Source organism: Schistocerca serialis, chromosome 7 (genome assembly GCF_023864345.2).
Source record: "Schistocerca serialis cubense isolate TAMUIC-IGC-003099 chromosome 7, iqSchSeri2.2, whole genome shotgun sequence".
NCBI classification, from domain to species: domain Eukaryota; kingdom Metazoa; phylum Arthropoda; class Insecta; order Orthoptera; family Acrididae; genus Schistocerca; species Schistocerca serialis.
In genome coordinates, this window is record NC_064644.1 from 168,602,715 (window position 1) to 168,616,625 (window position 13,911).

General features: G+C 40.1%; 2 protein-coding genes across 5 annotated transcripts in view; one reads left to right on the top strand and one right to left on the bottom strand.

Moving 5' to 3' along the window:
• The window catches only part of LOC126412855 (m7GpppN-mRNA hydrolase), a 53,611-nt gene extending 48,640 nt beyond the window's left edge, over positions 1 to 4,971 (bottom strand). The window contains exons 1-2 of the mRNA XM_050082717.1: positions 4,613 to 4,971; positions 76 to 454 (exon numbers count right to left, since the gene is read on the bottom strand). Coding sequence (XP_049938674.1) covers positions 76 to 454; positions 4,613 to 4,665 — 432 coding nt within the window. The 5' untranslated portion in view covers positions 4,666 to 4,971. The remainder of the gene's footprint in view (positions 1 to 75; positions 455 to 4,612) is intronic.
• An 81-nt stretch (positions 4,972 to 5,052) lies between these two features.
• The window catches only part of LOC126412854 (sorting nexin-27), a 324,126-nt gene continuing 315,267 nt past the window's right edge, over positions 5,053 to 13,911 (top strand). For all 4 annotated transcript variants that reach the window (XM_050082713.1, XM_050082716.1, XM_050082714.1 and 1 more), the window contains exon 1: positions 5,053 to 5,360. In XM_050082713.1, coding sequence (XP_049938670.1) covers positions 5,107 to 5,360 — 254 coding nt within the window. In that variant the 5' untranslated portion in view covers positions 5,053 to 5,106. The remainder of the gene's footprint in view (positions 5,361 to 13,911) is intronic.

A 13,911-nucleotide genomic window follows, 5' to 3' on the forward strand; every position in this document is an offset into this window, starting at 1 on the left:
ATAAAAGAGAATGGTTTCATAATCAGTGAGTTGCTAACAAACTTATAGCCTGTGCTGGTATACACTCTGACTTACCTCACGAACTGCACAACGCATAGGTTCTTCATCTTTGTTCATCTTGCCTTTAGGAAACCCCCAAGACGATTTTGTTGAATAACCTTGTACTAGAAGCATTTGTGTGAGATCCTCATTAAGCAATATTGCACCAAATGTAGGTACTTCATTTTTGTACTTCTTCCATTGGTCAAGAACACTGTCTAAGTTGGCAGCGTGGGGTTTTAAAGAAGGTACATGATTAAAGATGTGTGCTGCAAAATCCTTCATACTGCATGGTTCCATTTTCTTTTCTTCCGTACAGTAAAAGTCTAGATAAAACCAGTATGCAAGTTCAATCTGGAAGCACACTCTTACAAGCTCCTCCCTCTCCTCTTTCGGCAGATTGATGATGAACCGGCTGTAAGCAAATAATAACTAAATTATGATACTGTCGATTATAATGCATCATATCTGACATCTTAATCATGGCAGCTGGACGTAAGAAAATAATTAAAGACCCTCCTTAATCATCAGCATACTCTCTGCATGAAATATATTTTTGCCTAGGTACCGACCTAGGTATAACTCTGTAAGGCAGATCACTGGTGACAATGGATGTATACTTTAATGTTAAAATGAAAAGGGCAAGCCCTGTCTAGCAAGTGATGGAATGGGAAACAACATTTTACCGCCCTTGAGTTGATGAGCAAAACAAAAGCTGAATTGAAAGAATGATATTTACTGCAGTATCTATGAAGTAAGAAAGAAAGGTTTTATCTAACATGTACTGTTCATCCTATAATCAGCAGGAATATTTGACAAGAGAGTTAAAAACTGAAGGAAATTATCGTAAGAAAATCTTTTTCTCTTGTGTGTGTGTGTGTGTGTGTGTGTGTGTGTGTGTGTGTGTGTTTGAAACACTGATATGTTCACAAAATTATTTGCAATTCAATTAAAAGGGATTAATGTGTGGTACTGAACCTAAAAAGGTGTCACATGCATGATAACTGAACATTAAGAGAACCAAACCCAATAGTATATGATAATAAGATTAATGGTACTGCTCTGAAGCCTGACATGATGTTTAAATATGCTGGGAAAACACTAAATATTGATATGAAGTGACAGCAATTTATACTTGATATATGGATTATGGGACAGTGTGATGCACCTGTAAACTACGAACAAGATGCTAGTGTGATCTACTCTCCAGTAGGTCCTACTATTTCTGTTTTAGGAACCCCTATCACATATGCATAACACCAAACATTGATTGAATTCAGAGATCAACTACGACTGCAACAGTTCAGCACGGAGCTTAACACAGAAGCTCAGTGGACCTAAACAGGAATTTCTGAAGGAAAGGTGACACTGTCATCACAATGTCTTGTTGGATAAATTTAAAGTATTGCTATTTGAGGACACATTTAGAAGACGGAGCATATGAACGCAGCATTTGTGACTGAGCACCTCTAGAAGCATGAGCGAAAACTGTATGAATGAGAGACTGAGAAGTCAGCTGTATGCCTGTGCATGTCTTGAGTATGGCAGCTGATACTACAAGCCTTATTTATGATGGCTTCTGGAATGGAAAATGGGAGTTGTCATATTTCATGTCTTCCACTATGTTGTTGTTGTTGTGGTCTTCAGTCCTGAGACTGGTTTGATGCAGCTCTCCACGCTACTCTATCCTGTGCAAGCTTCTTCATCTCCCAGTACCTACTGCAACCTACATCCTTCTGAATCTGTTTAGTATATTCATCTCTTGGTCTCCCTCTACAATTTTTACCCTCTACGCTTCCTTCCAATACTAAATTGGTGATCCCTTGATGCCTCAGAACATGTCCTACCAACCTATCCCTTCTTCTAGTCAAGTTGTGCCACAAACTCCTCTTCTCCCCAACCCTATTCAGTACCTCCTCATTAGTTATGTGATCTACCCATCTAATCTTCAGCATTCTTCTGTAGCACCACATTTCGAAAGCTTCTATTCTCTTCTTGTCCAAACTATGTATCGTCCATGTCTCACTTCCCATACATGGCTACACTCTATACAAATACTTTCAGAAACAACTTCCTGTCACTTAAATCTATACTCGATGTTAACAAATTTCTCTTCTTCAGAAACACTTTCCTTGCCCTTGCCAGTCTACATTTTATATCCTCTCTACTTCGACCATCATCAGTTATTTTGCTACCCAAATAGCAAAATTCCTTTACTACTATAAGAGTCTCATTTCTTAATCTAATTCCCTGAGCATCACCCAACTTAATTCGACTACATTCCATTATCCTCGTTTTGCTTTTGTTGATGTTCATCTTATATCCTCCTTTCAAGACACTACTCATTGCATTCAACTGCTCTTCTAAGTCCTTTGCTGTCTCTGACAGAATTACAATGTCATCAGTGAACCTCAAAGTTTCTATTTCTTCTCCATGGATTTTAATACCTACTCCTAATTTTTCTTTTGTTTCCTTCACTGCTTGCTCAATATACAGATTGAATAACATCGGGGAGAGGCTACAACCCTTCCACCATAAAGGCAGGCATAGATCTTAAAAAACAGTAGCCTAACCATGTTTTTGAATTTGAAATATTGGGAGAGGAAGTGTCTGGCAAACGTTTAAGAGAAACTAATGTTAATCAGCAACATTAAGTGATTAAAATCAATGTCAGTTGTGGAAATATGTGTACCATAATTGTGTAATATAAGAATGTTAGCCTATACATGTAATGATAATAAGTGGCATGCATAGAATCCCATTTTTCAGATAGGGTGCGACAGGAACTTGTAGAGACAGAACACTAAGAAGTGTTTATGTACAGCTGTGGGTCTTTCGTACTTAATTTCACTGCAGTCTATTACACATAAGCACAATTTTCAAAATGTTTTGTAAATGAATTTAGTATAGTGGTGTGTATTGTAGATTTCTGAGGCCAAAATATCCACTCCTTAGCTTTTCCGTACAAGTGATACAGAAAAAAACTAGCAGGAATTGTTGTCCATGACAGTTATAAAAAACACTCCAAGAGCAGCAAAACTCATTTCTAATTTCATTTTCATTATAGAGAGAAGCAGCATATTGTCTTTGTTCAATGTGCAGTTTGGGTAAACAGAAGCTGACAGATTAAAGTAAAATATGAAACAATTTTACACTAGCTGCATCAGTGTAGTTTTTTTTCATTATTTTTGATAGACATGTAGCGTTGAAATGAGTTAGGATTTATTAATGCAACTTGAACATCACAACAAGTCTTTAGACAACACTCTGTCAGGCATAATTTATCCACTCATTGCAAAAACTGCAAAAGGAGTATGTGCATGCTATCAGAAGACTTAAATTACCGTACTCTGTGTGGATACTTGCCTCGGATGCTTTAGATTAACAAAAAATTACATTCTTGTAGTTCCCTGCAGATTCGTGTTTCCTGACTTTTCTCTTTTCTTCTTTTGTACTCACATTAATATCATCTGTTGCAACCTCCAGCAACAATAATTTTGTTGCCATGTTGCTGAAGGAGACTTGCTGTATCTTAAAGTTATAACCAATGACAGAACAGTGACAATTACCCTTCCAAGACTCTGCAGCTCTAAATTCAGCCTTCTTTACACTACAACAGCGATTTATGCATAACCATTTACTTATTCAAGACTGTTGCAAGGCTATTCACTGCAGTTCACACCCTCCCTATAATCCTGCTATCAGGAGTATATCATGTACATGTAATAAATTATGAAGTGAATGGTTCCGTTAGCAAATGAAACTGCACAAAAATACACTAATATTGGTATGGAGTATTACACAATGGCTCACTGAATGCAGAGGTAAATGTAAAATACTAAGCTTTCATTGTCCCACTGAAACAAATTGGTTGAAGGTTCGCTACACGGAAATTTAGAACTTCTTGAATAATATTCAGCATGGTTACTAATTTTACTTTTGACACTAGCAGGAAATATGAATTCGGAAATACCAAAATACTTTGAGTATAGCACAATATATTCTGGAGTGCTTCGAAATCAAGATCTAGAAGTTCGATAAATGTAAATATAACATTTGTGCTACAACATAACAGAATGGCAATATTGAAGACTCGTAGCATCTATGACACATAAAACATAAAAAATTATTTTTTATACTGCTTGTATGTGTTTATGCTCAATAAATAGTACTGAAAACTCTTATTACAGTAACACGGCCACAGATCTGACATGCGAATAGCCTAGGATCGATCGGGGGGGGGGGGTTTACAATCCTATAGATGTAGATGTGTATTTATTACACATGTCTTCCTAAGCGTTACGATTGTAGTAAGTTTTCATCTGCGATCACTTTTTTTTTTCATAGACATCAGAATGCTCTGGATTACACATTAATTGGTGGACCCCCCAACAAGAAGTTAACTTACGGTCTGGTAGTATCACTTGAAAATAAATGAAAAAAAAAACAGCTATCAAGTCGGTCCAATACACACTATTACACCTTAGTCTGTAAATATATACCTATAGCATGCGTCTCAAGGGATGCATAATGTTGGCTTCAATAATGGCACATGCTAATATTAACTACGTACCTGCACAGGTCATCCAACACACCTATTGGCATTGAGTGTTCAGTTTTTCCCATTTCTTTTCTAGTCTCCAGATTGAAAGTCAAATGGTACACATAAATTACATTGAAACTGCGTCGACTGAAACTATGTTCACAAAAATTTTGAGTATTTACTGCGACGGGTAAGCAAAACCTCAATTTTTAGTGCTAAGGAACCAGCTCATCTTTGTTGAGCACTCTCGCAAAAGTGTTGTTTTCCCCGTTTCGTTATTATAGTTCGCCAAGCAAATGGACGCAATAATACATGCTATTATATGCAGTTACATTTTACTCAAAACTTCAACGTTTCAAACAATATAACATCTTCCTATAAACTTTGGACAAAACACAAACAAACCACGAAGCTTTACTTCTTATCCTTTGAAGATCTTTGACTCCTTTATTTACTAGCTGCCAGAGTACTGCAGCGTTCGGAATGTTGCCTAGAAGGCTGTGAAAGTGCCGGAGCCTGTAAATATGGCTGACAGTGAATCTGATTCAAGTCCTCAGAATGATCAAATTAGAAATCTACCCACTGGACCCCGTGTTGTTACGATCTATAAAACAGAAACAGGATTCGGTTTTAATGTTAGAGGACAGGTCAGTGAAGGCGGCCAGTTAAGGAGTATAAATGGCGAACTGTACGCACCTCTTCAGCACGTCAGCGCTGTACTGGATGGAGGGGCAGCGGAAAAGGCTGGTATACGGAAAGGAGACCGGATTTTGGAAGTGTAAGTTGAACTGTCATTTGATCTATCGGTGTGGAGTAGCAGCAACCTTTGTCACTCCATAGAACATATAACTTGTTGGTTTCTTGTTGTCAAAGGCATCTTTGATACTGATTCGGTGTAGTTATATTTTGAAATTTAAATCGGGAAACTAACTTCCTATTTAAGATATTAATGCTGACATTCACCATGACACTGCACTACTGCTTTCCATTTCACACAGAAAACTCAGGGTTGCGATAATTGCTTTGAATTTATTGTGTCACTACTGTTGTTGTCATGTATCTGCAATACATAAACATCATAAAATTGTGATGAATACTAGCATGCAAGCACACGGGTCTACGAAGCCAATTCTTGACTTCTATTTCAATTATGAAAAGAATGTAAAACTTGAACGAAGAATGTTTGCTGAAGAAGTGAAAACTTCACTCACTCATCACCATCTCAGTTGTTACTGAAGCGTTCTTATTAAGTCGGTTAGCACTTGAAAGTTCGAAAGAGAAAACATAAATCACTTGTAGTAGCCATACTAGGCCTGACGAATTAGTTAAGCGATTGATACTTGTACTATGTACACTTTTCTTTGATTAAATCGCTCAAAATAAAGTATGTCACTTCTATGAATAGTGAAATATAGTCGCTATTAAACAAAGCCAGCAGTGCATTAATTACTAACTAGATATTAATTGCTTCACATTCACCCCCTTCTCTGATTCAGTACCTAGTTTGGAGATTCAGCTTTCTAGCCTGTAGTTGTACGAAGTGTGAAAAGGAGTGGCCAAAGTACGACACGATGGCTTTTAGTGATACTACTTTTGATTAGATTAGCCGGCGCCCTTTTATAATTCTCTTTCCTCAGTAAAATTAAAGCTAACCCCACCCCCATTACACATTTGCCATTGCATTTGTGAGAATTATTTTTCTTCCTTTTTAAAACTTTGTTTCTATCAACGCCGCCAGATGCAAGTAAAAAAACAATAAAAGCAAGATAATCTAATGCGTATTTTACCGCCTGCCGCAAAAATTTATGGTGTAATCGAACATAAGAAAGAGCCTCAGTTCAAATCAGCGTTTACCTTAGACAACTCTGTTCATGGTCCCTGCGAATCAGATGTCCGTTCGTATTCCTAAACACATCAGATAAGCGCGATATTACTGGAAAAAGGGATCTGATCGCCAGCGTAGTGGTTTAACACTCAGCTTCCTCGCTCTTGTTAACTTCGTCCCCATCCACAAAAAATATGTAAATTAATCAAATATTCCGCATCTTAAGATAATATCCGAAATTGATAAGGCCGAAGAGGGATGAAAATTCATATTATATGCTTAATCATATGAGTTTTCTCTTGCAGACTCACAACAAATACCAGCCTCTCTGAAGAGACATATTTATTTATTCATCGTCGGAGTGTTCAACACAACACTAATTGTAAGAGGAAGGGAGGTACATTACACAAGTAATTATATGCATACGATAAAAAACAAATAAAAACTTGGACTGTAACCGTTCCAAGGGCTGTGATCGTTGAAAATAGTTTAATAGTTACATTAGTTGTCGTCTCGCCTCAAATAATTATTTTCTTTCCTTCTAAATCAGTGACATTTAACGGAAAAAGTCGTTAGCTTAAATGTTATTTTGAATTTTGCAATGCAGTTAGTTGGATCAATTGGCAGGTTTTCGGGCTGTGTACCAGCCAGTTATTCATGACTTAACAGTGGAACGTAAGATCTAAATCAAGGTGCAGTTTATTTATTTATTTCTTCCACATTCGAATAAACTCTTAGACGCGAAGGTTACCATGCGTTAATATCAGAAAAATCTACGACCTGTTGGAGATATAACTCCAGCCGTTGGTTTTGGCGGCGGACACGAAGGTAACACAACCGCAAAATCACCTACCAGCGGAAAAATGCACCTATGGAAACCACAAAAAGGCGAATATGCTCCTGTTTAAAAGACTGGGACTGAAAAGTGGGGTACCAGCTGCTTCATTCTACGTTCCTCAGCAATTTAAAAATTTTCCCAAAAAATTTGGCATGCCAAAATATTCGCTCTCGTTTTATTATGCAACTCACCCATCACCCCCACATGCCAACTGTAGCTTGCGAGCACCCACTAGCCAGTCGCTGAAGTCGCTCATTGTCGTACCCATACACTCCCAGTTACCCAGTCTCATACGCCTATCGCCCAACTCATTGTCATTACCTCTATGTATTTCTCTTTCGCTGTCCCTGTCTCTAGGCCACAACCTTCATCGTTCTATTGACCACTACCACTGTCACTGTCTCCCTCTTGCTTTCTGTTACTGCTACTATATCGTTCAATCCTTCCAGCTGCTGCTCCTCTCTCTCTCTCTCTCCTTTCACGTATTACTCTACCACCAGAACTGCCTCCTTCACTCTTTTAGTAGCACGGTTCTGTTACTGTCAACGATGTTCCACTGCCACTGTGGTCCTTTCTTTCTCACAAACTGCTAGTCTCATTCGCTCTTTCTATAACACAAGGTCTGTCTACTATCTTCTGTTGTTTATTACATTTCCTCCCCATTCCCACTGCTACTATCTCCTTTTCTCTCAGCGTAAAAGAGCGCGAATGTGTTCACATGCCAAAAAGTGTGGGAAATTTTTGAATGTGCTGAGGAAGATAGAATGAGGCAGCTTGATATCCCACTTTCCAGTCAGTCTTTCAGTTAAAAAAAAAGAGCATATTCGCTTTTTCTTGCTCAGATTGTAGCATTTTTCCGCTGGTGCTCTGCTTTTACTTGCCACAGCAGGACATGTTACTCATATGAAACAGATTAATAAAATTTTGATATCTGTTACTGTAGGTTATCCGTCTTGAGCTGACTGCAACTTAATTAAAAAGAATTACATCAGACGCGTTTCGCTTTTATTTGCAAATCATCTTCCGTGGTTTGCTGTGTTTACTGTGGCAGTGCAGAATAATGCAGAATGCCAAAAACTGGCAAGTGCAGATGTGAAATGAAGCCTGTCGCCACCAACCACTGCTAGCAAGAAGGGAAGGAGCAGATTATGTAAAGAAACACAAACAACCACGGAAGATGCTTTGTAAATAAAAGCAAACGCGTCTGGTGTAATGTTTTTAATTAAATTGCAGTGAGCTCAAGACGGATAACCTATAGTAAGAGATGTTAACAGCTGCTGCGGAAGATGGCCACGCAAACAAATGTAAAATTTTGATGGCTTACTTATAAGAAACTGAAATAACGCAAAAGTAGTTTTATACCTCATACCATATTTTACATGCGTAAAAATTTTGATGTGCTTCAGTTCAACAAGAGCAACATCAACAACATGGGGTTCCCAGAACTGCTCTTATGATTAGGTAGACACTTTGCAGCATATTTCTCCGTTCTGCGTCACATAATAAACTACGTTTTTTAACTCGTACCGGATTTTACGTGCACAGCTGTGGTAACTTTGGACCTCTTGTCTTTCGCGACAAAGGATAAATATATCAAGAAAATTTACAAGGTTGTTCGAGACTGGGGTCTTAGGAATTTATTGTAAAAATTGCAGCCATTTGCAATGCATAGTGACCATCGTGGAATCCGGTGCTCGGTTGTGGTACCCCAAAAAAAGTTTTTTGTTTATTTATTTTTTTTAATGCCTATAGAATATCCTGTTAAAATGTGAGCAGTTTGTTGCTGTTAGCTATTTAGATATCCACTGTTGACGGCGAAAAAAATGGTAAAAAGTGCTTTTTTCTGGTTTTATTAAGAAACCTCCATGAACTAAATAGTGGCTCCATAAGCCACTTAAGGCACAGCGTAAACCGCATCTAACGCAAAAAGAGCCAACCGATATGTTCCATTTGCCTAATTTGGAGGAAACGTGCCTTATTCGAAAATTGACCCTGTATTCTAGGACAGATACATTAAGACGATCCTTCTGTTGGGTATTCAACAAATTGTCCCTAGCCCAAGAGATACCCATAACACTTCACCCTACCTTTCGTCCGCCCCCGGTAGCTGAGTGGTCAGCGCGACAGTGTGTCAATCCTAAGGGCCCGGATTCGAATCCCGGCTGGATCGGCGATTTTCTCCGCTCAGGGACTGGGTATTGTGTTATCCTAATCATCATCATTTCATCTCCATCGACGCACAAGTCGCCGAAGTGGCGTCATATCGAAAGACTTGCACACGGCGAACGGTCTACCCGACTGGAATCCATAGTCACACGACATTTATTATTTACCCTACCTTTCAATCACCAATAGAAAGCGAGGTATTATCCCCGGGAAAAAAATCCCGTATTTACGCTCCGCTTTTTGGAACATGCTGCCCGAGTGCTGAGATATGCACGATTTTGAAATGGGTTTTTATAACACGTGGTTGAAACTGGAGCAAATTCCATCACGAGGAGCACTGTAAGCACAGACGAAGTTAGACGACACGTAGCTACGTATTTAGTGGGCATTTCTGAACTGCTTAGCAGTCCCAAGTTTGCTTTTCCAAAGTTTCTTTGTTTTTTACTCGATAACTACAGAGTGCCGTTGGCTGTCGTGTATTCGCTTGAAATAATATCTGTTACACCACACACTTCCAAGTCAGTCCAAAGCTGTTTCCATTAGTTTTCATTTATTCCTCATAAAAATCGAAAGTTTTTATTAAGTAGTCATAACTTACGAAATCTGAACAGTTCCGTCTAAATTGCATGGGTAGTGGATGTTTCTCCCTCGTTCAGCATTCTCCAAGCAGCCACCATGAATTTCGAACTCACTTTTGATCTACCCTACGTTCATACTTTCTACCCTTCAATAGCCTACGTATTCAATAACATCACCAAACTCTTTGTTGTTTTGCATGTTCCGCAGCAGCTGCTACAACCATCAATTCTGACAGCTGTCAACAGACGAATACCTGAATCATCTCGTTCAAAATTTGTTTCAACCGTTACATTGTTACTCCTTGTAACAATGTAAATTTACCTTACTTATGAAGATCTGTCCCAAAAGGCAATCGATTGAAAATACAAGTGAGATGTGGAGGCTGATCCTAATGCTAATCAAACCTCACTTAAACAGGTATTTCAGCGTGAATCGGGTTGTTGCCTTTTTTAGAAGTGTTACCATTGTTAGGGAACAGTAGATTTCATTAGGGCGAGAAATTTGGGAGTTAACCCAGTTCTGAATGTTCAGTTTATACATAAAATATCTAGTTGTCACTTTTGTCGTACTGGATCATCGACTTTTTACATCTTCGTCAAAATGGTTCAGATGGCTCTGAGCACTATGGGACTTCACATCCGAGGTCATCAGTCCCCTAGACTTAGAACTCCTTGAACCTAAATAACCTAAGGGTATCACATCCATGCCCGAGGCAGGATTCGAACCTGCGACCGTAGCAGCAGTGCGGTTCCGGACTGAAGCACCTAGAACTACTCGGTCACAACGGCCGGCTACATCTTCGTCAACATCGACGCACATGCTGTGCATGTACCGAAGACACAAGCAGTCATAAATATATTTTTACCAATTTCCAGCTCTCTTCTGCAGAGCATTACGCACTGTTGAGCACTGAGTTATCTACCTTTACCTACCATCTTCGTCACCACTATGAAACACATTATGGCGAATCAGTCATCACCATTCAACCAGCCCATCACATTGTGTAATTACCGCTTTACCGACTCCATACAGTATCACTTGTAGCCGCCAGTTATGACTCGGCATTGCCTTTCATTGAAATTCTTCATGTCAGTTTCTAAGTGGTCTGTAGTGTACCCTACGTTGCTGATACATATATTGCCTGCCTTCAAAGTCTCTTCTGTATTCTATGATATCGTTGTCAGTGTTCGTAAAGATGTTTCATGAAACTCCTGTTCATTCCTTCAAGTTCCTGTTTCATCTTCACACGGAACTACGTGTCCTTGTAAGCTTAAGCAGTTAGCCGTACTGGAAAGCGAACACTAACCATCGCTTTTCGTGGGGAACTTTATTACAGAATGAATTATCCAGTCATAACCTCGTTCTGCGGTATCTTCTTTTCTTAAAGAAAATGGTCAGCAAACGTAACAACTTATTTCTGTCTACTGTACTACAGTACTACCGTATGAACTGTTTTATGATCACATGCAAATTTATCAAGTCTGATCAGTACCATGCGTCATTCTCACAGCCTGATCACTGCAAGTTGTAATTGCACCCGCAGAGTTCTGAATATCTTTAACGTAGGCTTCAAATGTCACGTAGAAAGTAGATCAACTTGATACTTACGTATAACCTTAAAAACACAAATTATACATTTCTATCGTAGTAATGTGTGAGATAGTGAGAATATATCATTGTTTGCATTAACTATAAGACCGCAGTTTCGCTTGGGTTCGGTGCTACAGCCGTTGCTAACTATTCTGCCAAACAATTTCTGCTGCACGAACCAAGTTATTAGCCTTTGAACATGTATACGTTTCAGCCACAGCACTGACAGTTCACGCGTCTGGCAGACTGCCGCTTCCGTTGTCTTCCAGTTCCTCATAGGAGTTAACGTCATGTCGTCCGCCCAGTCACTTCTGCGTTTCAGGGGAAAAAAATTTAAAACTAACTTGGTGTGAAATATGGAAATGGTGAATCTAGTAATAAACCGTCCAATCACATTGTGACCACCTGTCAAAAGTCTAAATAACCACATTTTCCAGCGCGTACCGCTGTGAGACGCACAGAAAGAGACTCGGTGAAGGGTCTGGAAGGTACCGACAGCTATATGGAGCCATTCCCACTCCAACTGCGTCAGACGTCGCGGTTGAGGATCTGTGGCGCGAATAGCCCGGTCGAGGTGGTCCCGCAGATTCTCAATTGGGCTAAATCCGGGGAGTTTGAGGGCCAGGGGAATGTAAGCTGTGTGACACGTTGCATTGCCCTGATGGTAGAAGCCATTGTGCCGAGAAAAAAAAAAAAACTGCATGTAGAGGTGGACATAGTACCCAAAATAGGTGCGTGCTTCTGTTGATCCATAGTGCGTTGCAGAATGACGAGATCACTCACGGAATGCCAAGAACACATTCCCCAGATCACAATGCTACCTCCTCCGGCCTGGATGGACCCTTCTTGCAGTATGTCCACTTTCAGACGTTTCACGCCATACACATCATTGACCATCTGTTGAAATGGTTCAAATGGCTCCAAGCACTATGGGGCTTAACATCTGAAGTCATCAGTCCCCTAGACTAAGAACTACGTAAACCTAACTAACCTAAGGACATCACACACATACATGCGCGAGGCAGGATTCGAACCTGCGACCGTAGCAGCCTCGTGGTTCCGGACAGAAGCGCCTAGAACCGCTCGGCCACTGCGGCCGGCTAATGACCATCTGTGCGACGGAACATAAAAAACAGGATTAATCAGAAAAGGCCCCCTACCGTCACTTAGAGGACGTCCAGTTGCGGTATTGGTGTGAAAATTCCAGCCTTCGTCACAGATGGGTGCATAAACCAGACGCCGGATGCGGAGGCTCATGCGCAGCAACGTTCGTGGAACGGTCGTTCAGGAGACGCTGTTGGTAGTGGTTCATCTGGGCGGCCAGTTGCTCTACAATTGCACTTCTGTTCCCCCATACACATCTCCGCAGTTGTTCATCCGTGTCATCTATGGCCCGTGGTGCATCACAGTTGCCTCAACGCCAGTTTTCGATAGTGTCATTTTACGATGCACGGTATATTTTAACCGCAACGGCAAGCGAACAGTTTACGAATTTAGTCATTTCGGAAATGCATCCACCCTTGGCCCGAAAGCCAACGTTCATGCCTTTTTGGACGTCAGATACTTTGCTCCATTTCCGGTTACGACAATGACCGCACCAGTTTTCATGTGCTCCCGATACGCTTTAAGTACTATTCAGTGCTAGTGTTGCCACCTTCCGTTTGAGAGTGGTTATTGCACGTTGACGTCGAACGTAGGCTCTGGTCGCTATAATATGACTGGACTGTGTACTACCCATCTGCTTTTACCTGTGTACCACTCGCCAGAAGATATGTGTAAAAAACACTCTGTAATATGTGTAAAAAACACTCCATAACAAGGATATTAGATTTTAGAAATTGACTCCTTCCAAACTAATCTAAACCTCTCGCTGCGCCACAGATCTGTCTGTTGGCACACTTTAAGTGCAACGAAGACTACAGAAACAAAATAATCCAGGATTGTTATTTTTGCGCCGAATGATGACACATGTCGCACCATCATTACGAGGGGTAGTTGCAAAGTTTTAATTATCACCTCGGAAAAATCAAACTGTGTCCAAAAAACTTTATGATAGCGTTAGTCTTTCTCTGCATATTCATCTTTCAGTGCTACACATTTCACTAAACGATGGTTGAGCTGGCGGAGACCTTCGTTGTAGATGTCTACATTTTGAGTGTTACGGAGCGTACCAGATCGAAAATCACCACGTCGCCATACTGAGAATGTCTACCACTCAACGGTTTCTTTAGCCGAGGAAAGAGGAAGAAGTTACTGGGTATCAAGTTAGGAGAATGTGAGGGCTGAGGCAAAATTTGACAGTCCAGAGAAGCAGCATGTGTGACTTGAGTC